Source organism: Necator americanus, chromosome II, assembly GCF_031761385.1.
Source record: "Necator americanus strain Aroian chromosome II, whole genome shotgun sequence".
NCBI lineage: Eukaryota > Metazoa > Nematoda > Chromadorea > Rhabditida > Ancylostomatidae > Necator > Necator americanus.
The window spans coordinates 1,142,224-1,164,239 of NC_087372.1; the positions used below are offsets into that span (position 1 = coordinate 1,142,224).

At 40.8% G+C, this 22,016-nt stretch overlaps 2 protein-coding genes across 2 annotated transcripts; one reads left to right on the forward strand and one right to left on the reverse strand.

Annotated features, from left to right (window-relative positions):
* Positions 1-6,086: 6,086 nt before the first annotated feature.
* Positions 6,087-11,875, forward strand: RB195_016544 (uncharacterized protein; the record flags this gene model as incomplete). Its single annotated transcript, XM_064183123.1, has 16 exons — positions 6,087-6,156; positions 7,089-7,240; positions 7,520-7,572; positions 7,657-7,765; positions 8,380-8,554; positions 8,612-8,776; positions 8,835-8,942; positions 9,000-9,165; positions 9,798-9,917; positions 10,088-10,205; positions 10,263-10,433; positions 10,494-10,613; positions 10,888-11,091; positions 11,187-11,314; positions 11,407-11,570; positions 11,763-11,875. The coding sequence occupies 16 exons, from the start codon at positions 6,087-6,089 to the stop codon at positions 11,873-11,875; spliced, it is 2,136 nt and encodes a 711-aa protein (XP_064039004.1).
* Positions 11,876-18,930: 7,055 nt separating this feature from the next.
* On the reverse strand, positions 18,931-21,721 carry RB195_016545 (uncharacterized protein; the record flags this gene model as incomplete). The annotated part of the gene is made up of 5 exons (XM_064183124.1): positions 18,931-19,049; positions 19,932-20,019; positions 20,086-20,222; positions 20,303-20,388; positions 21,669-21,721. 5 exons carry the CDS (start codon positions 21,719-21,721, stop codon positions 18,931-18,933), a joined length of 483 nt encoding a protein of 160 aa, XP_064039005.1.
* Between the last annotated feature and the right edge of the window lie 295 nt (positions 21,722-22,016).

Consider the following 22,016-nt stretch of genomic DNA (forward strand, 5'->3'; position numbering starts at 1 on the left):
TGGCTGTCTGCGCAATAGAAACTCCGACGTCCATAAATTGATGACATCATCTGTTAGGTGATGGCAGGTCCGCATTATCAGAAGGTCAAAACGACTTGAAGCACGATATAGTTGTGTAAGCGGCTGCGGTGGAAGTGCTGCGGTAGAGCGTAGCAGTTAGGATGAAGGAGGGGACCCTTCCTAGGAGCAGTCATTGCCATAGGTGCGATAGGGAGAAGCCGGACCCTCCTCAGGTGAAGGGGGTTCAGCTCATGGGGTGCAGCCCAAGTGAAGGGAGTCCTTTCGCCAACCACCCAAAAGTGAAGGGGGTAATTTCGCCAACCCTCAAAAGAGAAAGTGGGTCCCTTCCCCAACCGTTCAAAAGTGAAGGGGGTCAGAGCACCGGCTTCGACTATCGCAACTATGGTCATTGCTGCAGTTCGCGATTGTCCCACCTTGATCCCAACTGCTAACTCCACCATACCGCTTCCAGCGCAACTGCACTAAGCTTCATGTCCTTCTGACCTGACTTTATCAGCTCTCCGAAATAATAGATGAACGAAAACGAGTTAGTAGGAATACGGAGAGACGTCTAAAGAAATGATTGCATTTATTTTATTGTAGTTGTTAATGATATAGGATTAATCAGTAGTGGGAACTACATTAGTTGTTGATTAAGGCTGACAAGTCACTTTTATGTGTTGATTTGGAGTCTTTCATACGTCTGTTCTTTTTCAACAGTCCTGTGACGTATATTTTTAATAATTTGCTCAAATTCATCGGCATTATTTGGTTCTGGTTGTTCTATTATTTGTTTGTATGAATCTCGAATGTTTGTGTTTCCTGTACTGAAAAAGTCAATGATGAAAGAATCCACTGTGACTGAAATTTATTCGAGGATGGCGTGAAATTAGATGACATGGCTACTGGACATTCCATTCATCCATTTCATGAAAACGCATTCGCAAATTTTTCACTAAATATTACTATTATTAGACTAGTGCGGATTTGCTTTTGACTATGAGCTAAATAAACTTTTTTTTTGTGACACATGAAAATCCAATAAATGTCATAGAACATGCACACTATAATACAATGACTTTAAAAATTTCGCAGAAATAGTGAAAAAAAAACATGAAATCGGCGCAAAGAATAATTTCGATATGCTCTTCAATCTTGAAGAATTATGCAGATATTGCAACATGACCGTAAACTTTCTAACTGGAGAGTGAGCAACGAGAAAAAAGTAAAAAAGACAAAACTTCCAAAAGATGAGAATTTGAGTCCCACTCTGTTCATCACAGTTCTCCTAGCTCGCAATCTGAGGGTTAGAAAGTTTGAAAAGAGGTGTTACTAGTTATTGCGAAGACAAGTGATGGTTCATACCACGTTTTTTAACCCGTAGGTTGTCACATCACGGCCACTGTAAGAGAGCGCTGTTGAACGACAGATCGTCAGGCAATTATACTGGAACAGCATTGGCAAATGCCTAAGGGTGAAGACAGCTGTGGGCTAATAGTCATGATGTGCCTGTGAACTTTAGGAGAACAATAGCATCAAGAATATGAAGTGCAGATTACACGATTCTAAGAAATTCAACGGAAACACAAGCAAAAAATCAAACCTAAAGTATAGCGAACATGAATGAAGACCCGTACACTGAAGAAGCTGCATCGTGAAAAGGAATTGTTGTCGTCGAACTTTCTCAAATGTGTATGCGTATGAAATAAGGGCGCCACTGAGTGCCCCCGCCCCTCCCCAACTACATTTTTCCCCATAGTCGATCCAGAGCAACCTAAAGCATGGTGGTATTACGTAAGCGGCGCAGCTAGTGCTTGCGATCGGGCTGAGACTCTCACTAGCTGCACTGATCTCTGCAGTACGTGAGAAGCTAGCAAAGGTCCTGCCTCGATCGCAACCGCCACCTTCACCGCCCCACTGTGAGCGCAATCGCTTGCGCAGTTCCACCAGGCTTTACGTCGTTTATATCCCTCCCTAACTGTCCTTACTGCTCTCTGCAATGCAGATTCAGGAGTCACCATTACTTGTTGAAATTTCACGAGACATTGACACTTGATATCGATATTCTGTTGTTCCGTTTTTCTTTTGTCTTTGAAGAGAAATACTCATAAAATTGTACATTTGGGGCTGACTACATGTGATTGTTCCAAATGTTACAGCGGCACTATCATGTCAATAGCAACATTCTAAGAAACACTGACGAACACACAAAGGAACGCGACAAAAAGAACGAGAATGAGCAACTGTCTTTGCAAATACTAGAAAGCTGAGATATTCGACAATTACGTTCGAATACTATAATACTCGACTAACGTATGGTCAGGTTTGAAGAGCTCGAGCGAATGGCTAACATTTCACTCTTCGGAAATAACCGCATTCGAATACCCTGTTGTTGATCATTCGAATACGCGATTATTGAAATATGCGAACAGAGGAGGTTTTTTTCGAAAAGGCATTCGAATAGATGTGTCTGAATTGCAGTGCTGGATTCGACCTGCAATATTCTAACTATGATGTTCGGTCGGGTTCAAATATGGCTAGTAAGCCAATATTCGCCTCTCAAAATTTCCATTCCACTCCAATACTCGATCTTCTGAGCTTTTCTGTCTACACCTACTCTATAACTCCGCGAGGTCAAGAGTGTTCGAATTCAGCTACGATGCAACTTTTGATGGCATCATCGAGATTTACAACATAATAAACAGCAGATCACCTATGATGACTAACAGTAAAATGATTACGTACCATCAGGGTTCATGACGTCTGACAGGATGAGTCACCATTTTTTAACACGGGTCAATTCTCGGATTGAACATGGTCAGAGTGACTGTGTTACTTTAAAGTAACATAAAACAGACACTGGTTTATCGCACTAGGAACTAGGCATGACGAAAGTTGCGCAGAAAAGTTCCACAGAAAAAGATTTCTCCGTTCATCTTATCTAGAGTAATATTCTAAGTGCTGAGGATCAGACAGATCCACTGGATTTCTCCTGACATTTTTTTTGGCCTTCAACTTTAAAAGTCTCCTTTGAAGTTCGTAACTTTTTAAAGTTTACAACTATCTGCTTCTACTTCTTCAAAAAGGCTTATATTCACTCCTCCAATAATTTTTCGTTGTTCAGATTCTTGCGTAAAAGAGTGCAGCTGCCTTTCGCCAACTGTTGAATGAAAAAGGTCTCCAATCATTCTAGTAGTCGTCCATGCCCGTTTAAGCGTTTTCTGAGCCATTCTGCACTCTTGTAGTAGTCCGCAAAATGTCTCCATTTGTTCTTCTCGTGTCGGGTTCTTTGGTCAATGGCCACTTACTGGCTCCTTAAAAGTACCACCTTTCCGTCTACAATCAAATACTCATTCTATATTTGGAGAGCAACTGAGTTTGCACCTGTTTGGCAAAGACTGATGACGGTGTGCCATAAGATAATATCGATATCAAGTTGACAAATTTAGCACTGTTTTTGATCATCACGTTCTTAATCGTTCGTGGATCCACCAATGATCTTACTCATTTCGGAGGTATCGATCTCTCGAGATTTTTTCTTCCATTGATTTTACTCCCTAGTCTGTCTTCGGCCAGTTATTCGATTGATTCTTATCAAGTCATGACCTTGAATGAAAAACAAGACTTGACGTTTGCGCAATGACCTCCTTGAGCTGCTCTTTCTCGTCGATACCAAAGAAGATTGAAATGGCAAGTAACACACGTTGATGAGTATATCACGTCCAGTGGTTACGTCGATAATTTCCTGCTCATATGCTATGTTTATTCGATATAGCGGCACGTGTTTGATGTGTTTGATTACATCCGATCCATGCATTCCCGCCACAGTTCGAGAGAATCGAGGGAGATGTATGTATGTTGCGAAATGCGCCCTGTCTGTTGAACTCTTGCCCTACGTACGTATCCCCGTGGGAGGAGGTGAGAGAAAAAACGATTCCGAATGATTCACAAGTGTACGTAACTCATTACTCGGGCTAACAGAGAATCTAGAAATTATGTATTGTTCTTACATCCTATTCGAATCGGTGGTTTCTGGCATTACGCTTGGAGTACGTGCATCACGCTGATAAGCGACGGTCGTAGCGTGTTTTCGTCCGTTTACCTTGGCGCCGTCCCAGACTGATAGTGAGTTCCGTGGTGCGGTTCAAACGCGTCACCGGACCTGATCGGCTGATTCACATAGTTTCGCTCCCGCTTTCACTTGTAATCCGTAATGTAGATCGAGTTACTCGCGTGCACGTGACATCTCCTAAGGGCATTCTTCTGCAAATCAATCAATTAGCGAACAAATGCATCGAAAACGATCCACCATCACGCACAACTATGTATACATATGAAGAAAAAACTTGCACTTTCTCGAACGGCGCTAGTCGGTGAACGACGCATTCATTTCAGCCAACTACACGTCAAACACCGTCGCCCCCACGCTGCCACGGCAACGGCGGTGCGATGTCGCGTCGCGCGGCCGTCGCCGTATCGGTCGTGCCGTGTGCCATCGCGCGCGATGCCCACGCGATGCTTCCGGTACGAGTCTGCGACGCTGCCATTGCGTATTTGTTTTTCGGGCGCTTCGTCGGAGTCTCGCCGAGGCCCAAATTTTTTCCTATAGGTGGTTTCAAGTTTTACGGCGCTTACCTTTCACTTCCAGTGCCTGCGTGTGTCCGTGAGTTTCGATTTTGTGAAATTATTGAATACTGGGCAGTTTTGTGAAAACTGAATCCGATCTTCGTAACTTTCGAAATACTTTGCACTAGAACGCTATTTGGTTGATTTTCCTCTTAGGAATTAGGAGATGTTTCTAGTGTGGACAGCGTTTTTGGAGGGAAAATGCGGTGGATTTTTGTTTCGAACACATTTGCTATTTAGTTTTTACCAGTTTGTGAGTCATACGTCGTAGGAGTGGAAGAGCCACTAATTTCTTTGTAACTCTACACTAATTGTGTTGATTTCTGTAAAAGTCTCCTTTTTGGTTATTTCGTTATGTGGATCTTCCATTATTGAAATACTGTTAGACCACTTTCTCCTTCTAGCTACGGAAAGCTACCGTCCAAAGACTATCCGCTAGGATTTTATTCCGAATGGTTCCCTCTACAAGATTCTAGCATACCTTTTAGTAGTGTATCTCTTCCAGAAAGACTACTGAAATCAAACTGCGCGGTTCAAGGAATTCGTTGCTACGAAGTTGTTTAGAAAATCAGAACACTTCTCATTCGTCAACCTGGAACCATTTCTTGCTTCTATGAGTAGAATAATGAATTGTGTCTCACCTATTGAGAGAACCGGTATTTTATGGAGTTCTGTCGAAACCATATAACAGTATCCGTTCTCGTAGGTCGTATATGGGTTGTTCTAGTGAATTACTGAAGCTTCGAATACTTGTAACTCTTTAATAAGAAAAAGATATTGAGCTTCCCTGCACTCCTATTCATAACTTTCAGTTCTTTCGTTACTAGTAGTTTTCATATGTTACTACCGCATGCCAACGCAAGTTGCTCGAATTACAGTTGATATTTTTTCGGGAACTTTCTTTGAAAGACTTAGGGAGATGTTCGACTCCTCTTTTTTGGTTTGTATCGGAAAAATTCGTTTTGATTGGGAGCTGTTTTGCTCCTATGCAGTTGAATCGATTACCAGCTATTTCTTTACCTTTCTGTAAATGTGGAATGGGAACAGCCCAGCTGAAGGAATTACGATTACAACTGAGCTCCCTCGTTTTCTCAAGTGTATTTTTGTTTCTTTCACCGTGGTTGAACGGATAATTAACGTCGCCTCTGTTTTTTCTTCCTGTGCCCACTTAAAGAGGACTCCTTTCAGATTAGTTTGTATATAGCCTCTCCACTACTTCTGGTGGGATAATTTCTTCTGCCGTGTTCGACTCGCTCTGGTGATTGTTTTATTCTGTGAAGCGAATCACTGTTGAGCTGCAACAATCGAAGCCTAATCACTGCAACACCTTTTCGGAACTTCGCTTCTTTGTATATACTGTACAGAAACATTTTCTCTACTAACATTGTACAGTAGTGTTGCTATATTCTGTATCTTTCACTGGTTTGCCAAGGAAATTCACGAAGAGCGAAGAATTTTAAATGGCTGAACCACAGTGGTCGAATGGTTTCAATCCCAATGTTTGGAATGGAGTACCGCCAGGACGCGTTGGTATGCTGATTATTGATATTTCTTTAATTTTTTTTTCGTAATCTTTTAGAACAGCTTTACTTTTTTAAGTTGAAATTGAAATGAAGACGGGACTTTCTAGAGAAGGAAGTAAACTATTAGGAAGCAGCCATAAGGCAAAAGGTGAACGACAAAAACAACTTTCAAGTAATTTTATACTTGGATTGATTCTAATTAGGAAGGGATTCCGTAACCAGTTTGTCAAATACAATGGCGTTCAATACACATTCAATCCATTCGTCATGATATTGTACAGAAGTAAAAGAATGGAGTAGGATATTTTTGCGCTTCGCCTTGGTGCTTTGATTCGTTTGGTTCAAATGTCCTCATACCTAATCAGTGCGCTCTCTCAAGAATTATTTTGGCTATTTGAAATGCCCTTTCCCTGATTTTTGAGGAAATGTGATGGAGCTGAGCAGCGTCCAGTGCTCTCGGTGCACTGTACATGTACTTCTGTTAATCATATGTGAAGATAGTATTGCTGTGTCACAGAAGTAGAAATGCAGGGAAGATTTTGTTTCATGTCAATTGTGTCAAGATCTTAATGAGTAAGAAGTTGTTGAAAATTTATGAGCAGTTTAATCTATCTCTTAAAATAGCAGAAATTTCTTCGGAAGATGTGAAGCTTATCGCAGGTGGATGTTAGCAATGTATGTGGAGAGGTAGCGTGAGGAAAAGTGGAAGTTCTTTACTTCCGAATACAGAGATGCTGAAGCAGCTTAGTGTGCAACCAGGTTGATTCAGCAAGTAGTACGACATGAAATTTTGAAAGGCATAATAAGATGGTGTTGTTGTTATGAAAAGTGTAAGAAATCATGTGTTTGCAGTGATGAAAATTTTTGTTCAATGATTAATTTGAAATAGTCCAAATTTGAAGCCTTTCATTGTAACCTATGTAAGAGAAAATCTTTCAGATCATTCCGTTAGCAAACCAATCATGGTTGCGAACGCGAATAACGCTAGTCAAGCGGCTTCCCCACATTCGGAATCTTATGGACCGGGCGTGTTGCAGATGGTCGTAGACAATGTGCTTAGTGGATCGCCGGCATCAGTGAATGCAAAATTCGTAAGTTCTAGAAAGTTTCGTTGCGGACTAATATGGCTCGTTTTGGAGAATAGTTGTCAGCTGCACTCTCTCCATCTCTCGCTTTTGCTTTTCATCTTAGCGGCGAGCGAAGTGTCGCTATATCGCTGGCGATCGAAAACATTAGTGTTTTTTCAATTCGAAATATGCGAACTAAGCTGTCTACTTGGTAAAATCAATGTCAAGTACTAGATGTTCATATTGTGTTAGCTTTATTTATTACAAGCAGATCGGGTGCATCATTTTTGAATTTTGTTATAGGGTCCCCCTAGTACGAGAGGTGAAGTTTCGTTGCGTATAATCGATGGAAAAAGGTAGGTTATTTGTTTCTAGAAATTTTCTTTCTTCTTAGTATCTGGGTATGAGTTTGGTGTTTATGAAACTTGTTACCGTTTAAGTGAAGACAAAAGGAACGATACCGGACCTGTAGGTCTGCCGATTCCATATGGTGTTCCCATGTTCAATCCTTCAACTGCAGAAGCACCAGGAGGCACACCGGATTTCCAGGTAAATTCATTTGTTTTTGGCTTTATTTTCTTTTTTTTTTGTTTTCACTACGTATTTGTAGCAGCATAGCAGGTTTCATGATTTTAATCAAGCTCAAGAACATCCTTCTCGTTTTGCGCTTGCTGTTTTCATTTAGTTGAGCTATAAATAAGGGAAAAGCGGGTGGGGAGGCTTTTCGAGCTGTGATCCTCTCTTGAATTTTAGGAGAACCTTGCAAGTTGTTGATGTTTTCATTCGTGTTGTTCAAACATCATCATTCGGAAGACGCATCGAAGGGTTTTTTTTTTGCGTGTCGGTACACGTTGTTTATGGAAGTGTCTCTTCAATGTGTATGAGTTTTGTATTTTTGCTGCTTTTCGCCAACCATCCAAAGGGAAAGGGTCCCTTCACCAACCGTTTAAAAGTGAAGGGGTTGGAGCGCCGACTCCGACTATGTCGACTATCGCATCTTGGTTTGCAAGTGATAAAATAAGTCTCTGAAACTTTATTGGCGACAAGGCTCTACCATTTCTAATACTAAAGAATCCTTGATAATCTCAAGCTTATTGCACAGCTTGAGAGTGCTGCTACTCTTCGGATTGCTAAGTTCTTAATCGGCCAAGATCTAATTTCAGATGGCTCCATTCCTATTCCAAGGGGGCCATGTCATCGGTGGAAATACTGCGATGCCGTTCAGCTCCGGGTCTCCTGCTGCGCCTGGGTTCGGATACGGAGCGTGGAGTGGCATGTACCCATCTCATCAGCCACCGACAACATCGACTAGCGATGAGTGCATAAAGAAAGGCGGAGGTAACTAGCTGCACACACTTTGAGTCGAGTATATGTTTGTGGTTGCTTTTCCTGCAGGAATGCCCATTGGCGGTCCAGGAGCTGTGTCAACCAATATGTTCTCCACCTCACCTCCGTTTCCGTATCAGAATCCAATGCTCGGTGTGACAAACAGCCTCTCAAACTTGTCAATCGGTGGACCGCAGATCACAAGTCCTTTGCGTCCGGACCAACCATTTCCAGGTGAACCATTGTTGGGAAATCTGCTCTTTTAGTACTAATTAGTTCCATCATTGTTAAGGCGGATCTAATGCGCTTCCAAATCTGGCTGCTCCACATATGATGTATATGCAATACAATCAGTCCAACCCACAAACACCGACTCTCGGTAACAGCCCTACATTCTTTGGTAAGTTAGGCTGCTATCTGATTTCCTACTCATCCAACAAAGATTTTGAATTTTTAGGTAGTGCGATGAATGGTATACAGAATATGAGTCTGGCTCCTGGAAGCACCTTGTCAGGATATGGTGGGTCACGTGCACCATTCTTCAACACGCAGCCACAGCCGAACAATGTGTCGCCCTTCAGTGGGATGCATCAGAGACGACTAATGGATGAGAGTGGACCAAGGTTAGATAGTATTAGTTTCGCTATAGTTTCGCAATAATTATTTGCAGCCACACTTTTCGGGGTAAATGTGGTTTGGGGAGGTGGGAGGGACGCGCTCAGTGGCGCCCCTATTTGGACGCTCTATCTTATATTTTTCTCTTAGTAACTTTAGCTTACATGTCACAGATTTTCCAAAACTAAGCCTTAGGTGCTAGGGCCCCGATTGATTTAGATATCTACTTCCAGAAGTCAAGGCGCCGCTGTGTCCCCCCCCCCCCCCCCTTCTCTCAGCTACATTTTACCCCACTTTCCGAAAATTAATGAGCATGTATATATAGATTTTTTCATTTATAGTTCCCCTTTTCCTTATGATGAATCCGGTAAGCGAAAACTGTCTTAAGTGGTTGTGAAATTGTTTGAAACCCGCTTCTCATTATTTTAATCCAACATCTCGGAATTCTGAACGCGAATCGATCGGTGCAAATTTTGTTCTACTTAGAGTTAGTGGTTATCAGTGTCCTATTCCTAACGTATCTGCCACCATTTTGCTCCCTAACACAAAGTTATTTAGGAAATTTCCACTTTACTTCGTACAACTTCGGCTCCACACGTTAAACTACTTTTTGCCTTTCTTATGAAATTATGTGTTACAGGATGGCAGGAAATCGAAGCCATATTCTTGAAGATTTTCGCAATAACCGAACACCTCCTCTACAGATTACAGACATCCTGTCCCATGTTGTGGAATTTGCCAAGGACCAGCATGGATCGAGGTTTGCTCTCACAATTTTGTTGCTTTTTCTAGCCGTTTTAGAGTTTTGCATTTTTGCTGAAGTCAGATTTTTCTCTGCTTTTTTTCTTCAAATCTCTCTTCAGTTTGTCAGTACTAATGGTCTTAGCTCCAATTTTTCTACATTTTGCACTTGTCTCATTTTTATTTCAGGTTTATCCAACAGAAACTGGAACGAGCGTCTGTAAAAGAGAAACAGCTGTTGTTTGACGAAGTGCTAGCAAATGCTCATGCTCTCATGGTGGACGTGTTCGGGAATTACGTAATTCAGGTAGGCGTATTTTGAAGTTTATGCGAGTTTGTTCGGTTGTGATAGTGGTTTTTGGAGAAATTCTTCGAGTTTGGTACACCGGAGCAAAAGGCAGCACTGGGACGGTCGCTGAAAGGGAATGTGATGAACTTGGCACTACAAATGTATGGATGTCGAGTAATTCAAAAGGCAATGGAGTCAATTGATGAGTCCTTGCAGTTGGAAATACTCAAAGAGATGGAGGGACACGTGAGCAAGTTATCTGATTTCCAACTCTGAACACGAGCAATGAATATTTGATCTAATCAGGTTCTCAAATGCGTCAAAGATCAGAATGGCAATCATGTAGTACAGAAAGTTATTGAAAAAGTGAAGCCAGAACGCCTTCAATTCATCATTAACACGTTCACGAAGAATGGTCCTGACACGGTAAGTCACGAAGGGTTTAAGTATGGGTGCGATAGGGAGAAGCCGGGCCCTCCTCAGGTGAAGGGGGTTTAGCTCACCGGGTGCAGCTGAAGTGAAGAGGGTCCTTTCGCCAACCAAAAGTGAAGGGGGTAATTTAAAACCCGTTTAAAAGTGAAGGAGGTCCCTTCCCCAACTGTTCAAAAGTGAAGGGGTCAGAGCACCGGCTCCGACTATCACATCTATGGATTTAAGCATGACATCGACAAACGTTCGACCTTTAATCTTTCACTCTTAGATCACACAGCTCTCGATGCATCCGTACGGGTGCAGAGTAATCCAAAGAGTGCTGGAGCATTGTTCCGAAGAACAGAAACGTCCTGTTTTGGAAGCCCTACACGCGAATATGAGCACTTTAATTGTTGATCAGTACGGTAACTATGTAGTACAGCACGTCATCGAGCATGGAAGTAATCAAGATAGGGACAGGATCGTACAAGAGGTGAGAAGCTCAAGATTATATGCTTCCTTAATTTGTCAAATTTGGTTACGTAATGCCAAATGGTAAATAGAACTTGTCTATATTATATCTTTCAGGTAGCAGGTAATGTTCTACGGTATGCTCAGCATAAATTTGCGTCGAATGTTATCGAGAAATGTCTGATTTGTGCTGGTAGCCATCACAAGACTCTTTTGATCGATGAAGTCTGCGGTACACCTAATGAGTGAGTTTATTTCATTTTAGGTCGCATCCAGAGTTCGCAGTGTTATGAGAATACTTTTTGTATATTCAAATTTTTGTTTCTAATTTTCTCAGCCCACAACCGCCAATACTACTGATGATGAAAGATCAGTTTGCCAACTATGTTGTACAGAAGATGTTAGATATCGCTGATCCGGTGTATCGCAAAAAAATGATGTATGCAATAAAGCCTCATATACCTGTTCTACGAAAGTACAGTTATGGAAAACATATAATCAGTGAGTTGTTGTACATTTTATTTCTTCTTCTTCTAGGTGTACATTTCATTGCTTTGAGCCTTGTTTTTACGTACTTATCTGGAGATGAGATGTCAAAATTTTCAAACATGTTCAGCTACTTTTATAAGTCGAAAGATTAGAAAATGCCAGGTTTGTGTCTAACACTAGCGAGCGCATAAGTTTTTATTGCAGCAAAATTGGAGAAATACTTTCAAAAACAACAGTACAATCATGCACAGCACCAGCACCCACAGTACGACATGACCGGAATGCAGGTTGCAAACGTTAATCCCGCAGTGATGTAAAGAAAGGCGAGCGATGTCTTCATTGGTTTTCCGTCAACAAGTTCGCTGCATTCCAGAGCAGAATGTGGACTGCTGCGAACTTGTCTTTCACATAGCTATACACTACCCCGTAATGTTCATTTTACTGTTTTCGTGCAGTGCTCAGCGACAGATTTTCTATCGCTTATATGTTTTAATTAGTAGTTTGTAGAGTTGTATTTGTATATTGTCAGCAGAGTAAGACCGGCATCAGTTTTCGTTCTTCCCAATTTCCACTCGCCCTGAACACTGTCCGCCACAGCAGATGTATGATGATTATGTCACGGAGTTCCGAAATTCATGTATTTTCTTTGTATTCGACTGTTTTCATGTTTTGCTAACGTTGTTAACCTGACCGTTTGTTTATATTATATACCATGTAGACTTGTTTGTAATTAAGATTGGTTAAGAAAATTCTTGGTCTTGAGTATTAGAGTGTTCACTTTGTAGCGACGCTTAGCCGAGAATGATGACACAGTATTTGATCTACAAAAAAGATGTTAGAAAGCAAGCATATATGCACGCATGCACACATGTGCGCGCTGCTTAGTTGGTTTTAGTCCGTCTATTTCTCTTTTCTTCTTTTTTTTTGCGTGTTGGTTAGAACACGTGGTTGTATCAACCTTGTTGTTTTATTAATTGTTACATTGCTAGCGCATAAAAATCGTATTGTCTTGATTGTGCCGCGTCCATTATTCCAGATTTTGCGTACACAGGTACGGTGAACAAGAACTTTGGCCCTACTTCTTCATCGGAAAGGACGTTGAAGATACAATCTTCATCATTTTAAATCTCTGGTTTGGGTTTGAACTATGTAGAGGCATCTTTATGTGTGGTTGCAACTGCAGGTTGTATTCTGTGGTGTGAAGTGCGAAGGAGATGAGAAATGCTTTACTAGACGAGGTAATTTGTGACGAGCTGTTCGTGTACATGGCTTAGCTTAAATCCAAAATGGTGATAATGATGTGCAGAAGCAAATCTGTTGCTAGGCACGAATATGATATTTAAATGGCTTCGCATCCAACATATTATTAATGATTGTAAAGACGTTAGTGTTCTGGACCTTGCTGGAGTGACACTTATGTCCCTTTGCTTTGCTTTGATTGCGTTTGCACTCGAAGGCGAGAGGGGCCTCATTCATCACAGATGTCCGACTGAAGCAAACGTGGGTCCCATTTGGATTTGCGCAACTACCTGTCTAATTGCATTAGCGTTCAGGTAGTTTTGAGGTTAAATGTAGTTGCGGCACTTTTTCTGTAGGGAGAGATCGATGGTTTCACCTTGTCTTAATATAATATATTGTTTTCAAAAGTACATAGATTAAACTTGCCCTTTCATTCGCTTCATTGATAAACTTTTGCTTTGGTATTTTTGAGCTCCCCTTTCTTTATCTTTTGTTGACTCTTGCAGTAGCACTGGAAAGAGAATTCATTTTGGTGCACACGGAGTCCACATGTTCGACTTGAAGACTCTTCCTGAACTAGAATGGAACTGGGCGATGTAATGGCAGTATAATATTTTTCAACTCGAGAACATTGTTACTCTGAAAGGCACAGTACTGTATAAGGTTCTATTATTTGCACCCGTGGACGATAGGCATCGAGAGTACGCCTCTTACGAACAGTAATAAAAGTGGATGATGAATAGGCACTGGAAAAGGTAGCTGTAAAAACTTTTCTTGCAAGTAACGTTTCGGAAAATGGATCTCTAACGTTTTATGTTATGTTAAGAATTATGCTATGCATATGAAGATCCATATTGTGTGTCCGTTCCTGGCGAATTTCTGCGAACACTCAGAGACGAAGTGCACCTCAAACTTGAGTGTTAAACTGTTCAATTGCGCGCCTTACTATGCTGCTCCCATGATGAGGAATGGAGGAATGCGAGGAAAAGGTTGAATATCGATGTCATGTCGGTATTGATGATCGAATTCCTCTTTTCGTAACGTGTGGGATTAAAGGGAACGTTGTTCTTGGGGCAATCGGCGATACTGCTAAGAAATATACATGGAATATGTAGTAATCCGTATACGGCCGGCCCGCGTATACGAGTCTGATTGCTACCTGGCTCTGACTGGTGGCCCTGCTTTCGCTAAACGCAATCAGGCATTTGATTGTACGCATTGGAACGTGCGTGCAAAGTTATATCGGGCAAGATTCCCATACATTGAACAGCCTATGGGCTGCGTCTACGCCCTGATAAGTGCGAGCGGAAGTTGGTTTCTTCGATACCTCGAACAGGAGTCAGGGTGAACGGACAATCGGTCGAACTCGTCGATGAGTTCTGTTACATGACTTCCACTGGGCTGTGCACTGAAGAACAACGGCATCTACCAGAGAGATGTTCAGCAAAGATGCGCTAAAGCTATTTCTGCATTTAACTCCTTAGCGAAATATCTGTGGTCGACTCCCATCACCAACGAAGATAAGCTGCGAATCTTTCTATCCGCAATTCGCTTCATCGTGATGTACGGATCGGAGGCTTGGGCAGGACCGTCTACGGTGATGAAGAGGCTTGATTGCTCGGAAAGGAAGCTGCTTAGATGGCTGCTTAGCTACTTTTCGTCTAAAATATGCCACAAAGAAGATTTTTACGCAGAAATTGATGTGGTATCCCGGCGGATGACACGTGGAAGATATTAACATCTTGCACCGCCATCGAAGGATGCTAAAGTAAATCGTCTTCGCTTCTTTGGTCATATATATTAAGGAGACCAGCAGATCGCCTCGTTCAACGAGATCTGAGGAGTTCTTCGGGTTCTAGCTGGCAGCATGGGTTACAGTACACTCCTAACCGCTACGCTCCGCCGCACCGCCTCGAGAGAAGCGGCGTACGCAGTTGCACCGTGCTTGATGTCTTTTTGACCCTACTATATGTTCAAGAACGACACACCTCGGTCAAGATGCGGGCAATCGCGTTGGGCGATAATATCAGCCCGCCGATTAAAGGCGTCACCCCAAGAATCTGGGGTGGCGCGGATGGAGAGTTCCTATACGGGGTCGTAGATTGTGGAGAGGAGGGTGATTCCGTCAATTTCTTCCTAATTGCCGTAAAAAACGGACCGCAAAATACGACTTCAAGCGTTCCGGCGCGCTATTTTCTGCAACGAGTTCGATTGGGGCGCGCCGGCCTTGTGCACGTGTTGCATCTTCCTTCTCTCCCTTCTCTCCATAATCTACGACTCCATATAGGCATAACCCACCTTAAACCCACGCCACCCCAGATTCGTGGGGTGATGCCTTTAAATCAAGTAAGTCACGTTATAATCGGAATTACCTAAACATAGGTCTATGAGTTCAAAGGCGGCGATAGCACGAAATTGACGGTGTTGTGATACTTCCACGAAGGCATAAAGTTAGAGATGTAGATGGCGAGTCTGAATACCCTTAATTCTTCCCAATCATCCTGCAAAGACGGCGTATGAAAAAACCTTCGCGACCGAATTTTCCCACGATGCACCTCACAACGTGTTCGCTCGTGCTCAGACACTGCGCGTATGCCTGCGCATACCTGACGCGCGCTGCCATACGGCACATTGTCTGCGTAATAAGCCGTCGATGAACACTAATACAGAGAAGAGAAAGAAGAATACATTAAGAATGTATTTACATTATAGGTTCGTTTCCTGAAAATTCCAGAAGAAGAAAATCTGCGTCCCTGTGGTCGCCAGTCAACTCTTGAAAAAAAAATCGAGTCGAGGAAAAGACTAGTTATGTTTTCGCTTCAGTAAAGATATTAAACTATTTGAATATAATGTCTTATGATTGAGAGTACTCTTTTTACTTACCTTTTTTTACTTTTCTCCTTTTGTCCCCTCATAATTTCATTTAATCGGAGAACTGGAAGAATAAGAAGTGAGACGACTGAACTATTTCATTGAATTATGCATGAATACCTAAATACATTTTTTAAGGAAACGTTCAGCTCATATTTCATGCTTTAAATTGCGCTTGTTTCCGATTGTGCGTGAGTGCAGCGGAACACAAATTGTGTTATAGCATTTAAGCGCGAGGTTGGGTCGCACGGCAATTTTCTTCAAGGTGGCTTAGTAAGCTGCAGAAATGAGCATGCGCGGATTTGAATAGGTTATCTTGATTTTTCTGGCTTTAGCTTCATCTTTCATGATAATGATGTTCACTGTGTCATCTTTGAATTTGCTATTTTTCTCTGATATTTTAAAAATTAAGGGACGAAATAGTGCTAGTAATAGTAACACACACATATAGTAAAACACACATCTCTACTAAATCTATTTTTTTCTTCTCATTTTTCTCTTCTCGTTTCAACACTTCAGTATCACCAATATCACCGAGGCGTGCAAAAAAAAACCGTTATTTGTGAATTTTAAAAGGGTTTAAAGACATAAAGAGCTACAACGAATCAGTTTTCTCGAAATCCCATTCTCTCGGAAGTACTAGATTACCAAAGGAAAAAAAAAACTCCTTTTTATCTTACAAATATACCTCTTTCAACGCTTGCATGATTATTTTATTATTAAATGGTGTAATAATTATCGTACAAATCATGCAAATGTTACTCCAAAATCAACTTGGGTTTGTCGGCACCTGGTGAATTCCCTCGTGTTTAAGGAAAACTCGAACGAGCCGTCGATAACCTTCTTTCCACATTTTTTTTCAATATTTCACTATCGGCTGATGAAGCAGTTCTGGATTCAAGCTTCTACGACCATTAACACTCCTTACTTCTCTTGTACCATCCAGATGTCTATTTCAGGATGAGGATGATCAACGTTGTGTTGCTTATGTTAATGCTGGTCTCAACTTTCACTCAAGCTCATGAAGAAAAGGACGACGATGATCTCGAAGTAACGTTCCTTCCTCTTGAATACTTCTAACATTTCCTAACTATAGATATTTCCGTAAATATGTGCACAATGTTTTTTTTTAGTTCAAGATGAATGTGAATAAAATTGAGAAACTGATAGACTAATGGTTTGGGCTAAAGGGGAAACAAAAAGGTTAACATTTCATGATAAGGTTGCACCTTACTGGTCAAACGAAATAGGAAAAAAAAAGTCACTTTTGGTCCGTCTTTTTTGGGAACAACTAGGAACACAGCTGTCAGCCTGCTTTTTAAAAGTTTCCTAATATTTTTTATTTTCGATTTAATTTTTTGAAGTCGTTTCTACTGATTCTTAGAACAATGGTTAGAGCTAAATCAAAGCTATGAGTGATTATTGAGCCTGAATTTTGGGAAAAAAACATGGTGCACGTAATTATAGAAAACCCTAATCCTTCTCTTATGTTATGTTTTCTGCGAACAATATTTCAGAAATGTTTTCAACGTTGTTCCAATGCTGCGCAAATCGAAATCTGCTTAAACGAGTGTATGCAGGAAAACCCTCCAACATCAAAATCTACGGCAAGTCAGGATTAAATCAGGATCTGGTTTTTTTTTAACTGTGTGGGTAAAAAGAAATAAAAGCATACTGTGTCGTGTTTGGTCCAATGTCATTGCTATGCGTATATGGTTTCGGGAATTTCAGTGATTTTGATCCACAGTAAAAATGTTAGGACTTATACCTTAATGAATTATGGACGTAATTTTTATTGTTGAAACGTCTAGAAAAAAGCTGTAGGTGAGAAACCATACAATTTAAGGAAAATGCGTATCATTGATCGCCATTCTCACACGAAGGGCTTGGTCTGTTGAAAGTGTGAGATAATTGGAAAAGGGACGATGCTATCTCTATGGCGCAATGCAATAGCGCGCTGTTTTTAACCGAATAGTCCCGAGTTCGATACCTTCTCAGCGCAGGTGTGTCGATGATGCCAAAATACTACGATTTAATTCGATTGCACTCCATGTGAGTGACCGTGAGAAGAGAACAGAAAGCTGAGACAACCTTTACTCCATTTTATAACACCATTCTACTTTGTAAATGGTTGTGGGTACTGTAGATAACTAACGTGGATAACTAGAAGTAGCATTAAAATCATTCAGGAAAAATATTAGTGCAAAAAATAAAACAAAAAATAAAACCCTATGTTGAAAAATCTACGCATCGCAGTGAAATGACTTAAAAAAAAACACCTCTGCCGTAGGAAATCCTCCGCACCTGTCACAAACCATCCGTTCTCGGATGCAACGCTAATAAGTTATGTGATGTGCAAATTCAGGAAATGTTTGCGGCGACGTCTACAAAATTTCTCCTAGCTCCCTGGATTGAAACACTCTCATACGCTTATGGAAACAAAAAACTGGATCCGATGCTAATAATCTGCTGCGGAAAAGTGTTTAATACATTGTTGACCGAAATCGCGGGCAGTCCGATCTGCCGGGAAGTGATTAATCGTCAAAAAATGGATTACTCGGATATGTACATCATATCAAACTATTGTGAAGCAAATAATAACAATAAATGACCGAAACAATAACAGCAATAGTGGCAACGATAACAATAACAACACTAATAGCAAAGATTACAATATCGAGTTATTTTAACTATTGTATGGCGTTAAAATATAATTTTTCATGTACAGTAGCTCAAGTGATTTGGAAATATTTATGAGCGTCTCTCCATCGTTATATATAATTTAATCTTGGAAGAATTCCCGGCGAGTAAGGAAAAGAACGTGCGTTTCAGGATGTAGTTGAATAGGATTTTATCAAGCTGCTATAAAAACGCCGAAACTAAACCTTTTACTGATTCATACTGGATTTCTATACGGTGCGTGTACGGTATTTAAAAGAGAAAATACACAGAACAAAACTTCTATACCTCTTTAGGTGGTGTTCCCAAAAAACTGCCGACAGGATTTGAAATTAGTCCATGCACCTCGGAGAAATTCAGCAATGGTGCCGGGAAATCACTGGAAAATTCTCCTTTGTTCGAGCAAAAGACGTTTTGAAACGATGTGCGTTAGGTTTTGTCAACTACAACCGTATACGCGATTTTTCTTCTTCACCTTCTCTGTTCAACTGTGTCCGCATCCGAAACAGGTATTTGTGGATAGCGTTGTTGGGTTTGTTTGCACACATTGCCTATTCATCCCTGTGCCATCTCCTGCCCTCATCTACGTAGACATCTCGTCGTACTGTGTGTGTGACCAGTGTCCCAATTCTCCTATTCGTTCTGCTAGCGTCTTCTTCACATGTCCAGCATAGAAGAAAATAGGGGCAGATTGTGTGTTTCCTGAAGAAAAATGAAATCCAGAAAATCCCTTAGAAAACTCTACAGAACATTCCTTTGTTTTCTAGGTTGTCCTTTCAATCCTGACCTCTTGATTGAGATCCTCTAGAGTTTTTGGGATCTGACGTGAAAGTCCCGTGCAGGGAATTCTTAATCTTTACCCTGTATCTTTACAGTGGAAGAACCGCGTGATAAACTATCAGCTGGTGTGAGAAGAGCACTTTTTTTCGATTTTTACATGGCGAAGCAGTAGTTCTATTCTTTCTTTCTTGGCCTTGGTCTTGTTTTGGAACTATTTTTAAAGCATAAAGAGTAAGGATGAACTGTTTGCCGTTAATCTGTCCGCTTAAGATGAGCTATCGCGTTTTACTTCAATGCTGCATCGTTAGAGATTTACGAAATTGTGTCTAGTCTACGTTAGGGGACTACTCGATGTATCAATTGTTTCTTATCCTCTCAGACAAGTCTGGCGGCAATTTATCGACTTCAGAGGGATGAAAGGATTGGTTGGCTGAGGTGCGGTTTCGAACCATCGACTGATCGTGCACTCGCAGCGGAACCTCTTTCCAACTAAAATCCAGCTATTTTCTAGAATTTATTTACTTGTTATATTTTTAAAGGCATATTCAAATAAATATCTAGTAATAAAAAGAGTCATGTTCGTATTTTTTTTTGGAAAGTTGTAGAAACAAGAATTTGAAGTGGAGGTCTTCGGGAGATGATGTCCTTGATCGAATAGACGAATGATGCTGAGATAGTAACAGCTCTTTCTCAACCTTTCAGAAAGTTCTCTCACCAGGAGAGGTCTACAAGTTATAGAATTTGATATGTTCTCAGATCTTAGCTTCTAGTCAAGTTTACATAACTCATTCATTCATCGTTTACTTTTGATAGATGTCAAGTATGAAAATCCGGCACGATACCGTTCAAATCGGAGTGACAATTGAGTCGTGTGGTCACCGCGTACGTATATCTGACGGATTAAAAACTGCCCGATATCCATTCTCTTTGTAGCGTTTCCGATCACGGTTGCACTCACTTCAATAGTGTCGGATTTGAGCAATGAGGACAATCGTCGCATGCGTTTTCGGCTCAACGATCGCTTAGACAATTTGTCATTTTTCGTAGTCGTTTCTTCGACGTCGATATGTTCTGCGGTAATTCCGATTCGCTGTCCTAATATCGTGCTTCTTATTTGATGAAAAGATTGCGTAGAATCTACCCTACTCGGTCACTTCTCAGTCGGTTAAACTGACTTAATTCTTGTCTAGGCTCTTGAATATTTGGATAACTTCGATCGACTTGGATTTCTACTTCTGGGAGAATAACTGGAGTTATTTGGCTAAAAACAACATGCAAAAAATCATAAAAACAGAATTTTAACTCACAATAAGAAATATGCGTGTTATTCATTCTTGAATAATGTTTTATTTTCCCTGGATTGCTTGAAGGTGTACACGAAATTGCGGTAAAATGCCGGTAAAAATTAAATTAACGCATAACATTGACCTTCTTTGCCTACATTTGTCCAGTATGTCGGCTATAAATCCTTTGGAATGCGTTTCCAGCTGCCTCTTGGCCCAGATTTCCCCTCAAAACCACAGCATAATCCGTTGTAATCGGTGGATTTTTTTTTCGGATAGAATCCGTTCGAGAGTGATTCTATTAGACGTAGTAGCCGTGATCGCTGCTTGTTTACTAGACGTTCCCTGCGTAGATATAGCGATTTTCTTTGAAAACTAAGTTGAATTTCTATGGAGACGATACATCTTTGGATAACAGGTTAGCAACTGCCAATTCAAACAGACATAAGTCTTTTTCACATCGTTCATATAAATCTTTACCTTCTTTAAATTCTCACTTTCACGATTTATGAGGTTTAGATGGCGTTCTCGCGAGTGCAGAAGTCGTTTCTTTCACATTTTTGTAGAAAACGTATCATATCGTAATTAAACGGTTCCTATTCACTTGGAAAAAAGAGTCGCAAAGTTTTACGTTGGACGATTTACGGGTCATACCGTAAGTTTATTCTCCTTTATGAGAAGATGCTTAACAATGTTACAGCCACTTTCCCTCATTCATACCTCTCTCTCTCCTATTTCGTTGCCTCTTTGAAACGTTATTTAATCGCTATCATGCTATCTGCACTTTTTTTTTCAAAAATCATCTTCATTTCTTTCATTCCTCACCGTTCATCGAAGGAAAAGTGGGGGTTTTGGTAATTTTTGCGCAACCTCTTTCAATCGTTAACTCATTCGCACTTTCATTCATTCTTTTCTTGAGCCATTCATTATCTTTTCAAGAGATTATCCATCAGCTTTTAGCAGCAATTTATTTTCTCGTTATTTTGTTGCTTATTTAGCTCGCCAGTCAGTTTATTGGCTCATTAATTTGTCCCCAAGTTAGTTCAGCGTTTTCACTTTACCTCAGTTTGTTTTTTTTTTACCTCACTTTGTTTTTTTTTTTACCTCAGTTTGTTTTCTCAACCAATTATTCGCATTTATTTTCCTTTTAAATAAAAGAAAAATCAAGAAATCAAACATTCACTGATCCTTTCACTTAATCACCAATTCATTCGTCTGCCGCTCTCTCATTCATTCATTCGCTTTCATTCAAACTTACTTGTTCACTCGTTCACTCACCTCTCCATCCTCAAACACAGCCAATCTTCGCATTGATTCAGCTGTGAGTTAAATTGGAATAATTTTATGCAGTTAGCAAATCTTTCGATATTTTAACAGAGATGCTAAATGGACACAGTTGGAAATGTATAAAAGGAAGCTTTTTCCGCTCGGGGAACGAGAGGTGCCGCTAGATTTTCAATAGGAATCATTCCCAGATCGATATTTTTCTTCCCGCTATTTTCCAAACGCTTTGTTTACAATTCTTCTTGTAGCTGTTTCCTTTCTGGAATTCTGTCCTACATAGTTGCGGTGAACTTGAATGAAATAAGCTGCCGAACTACTTCTA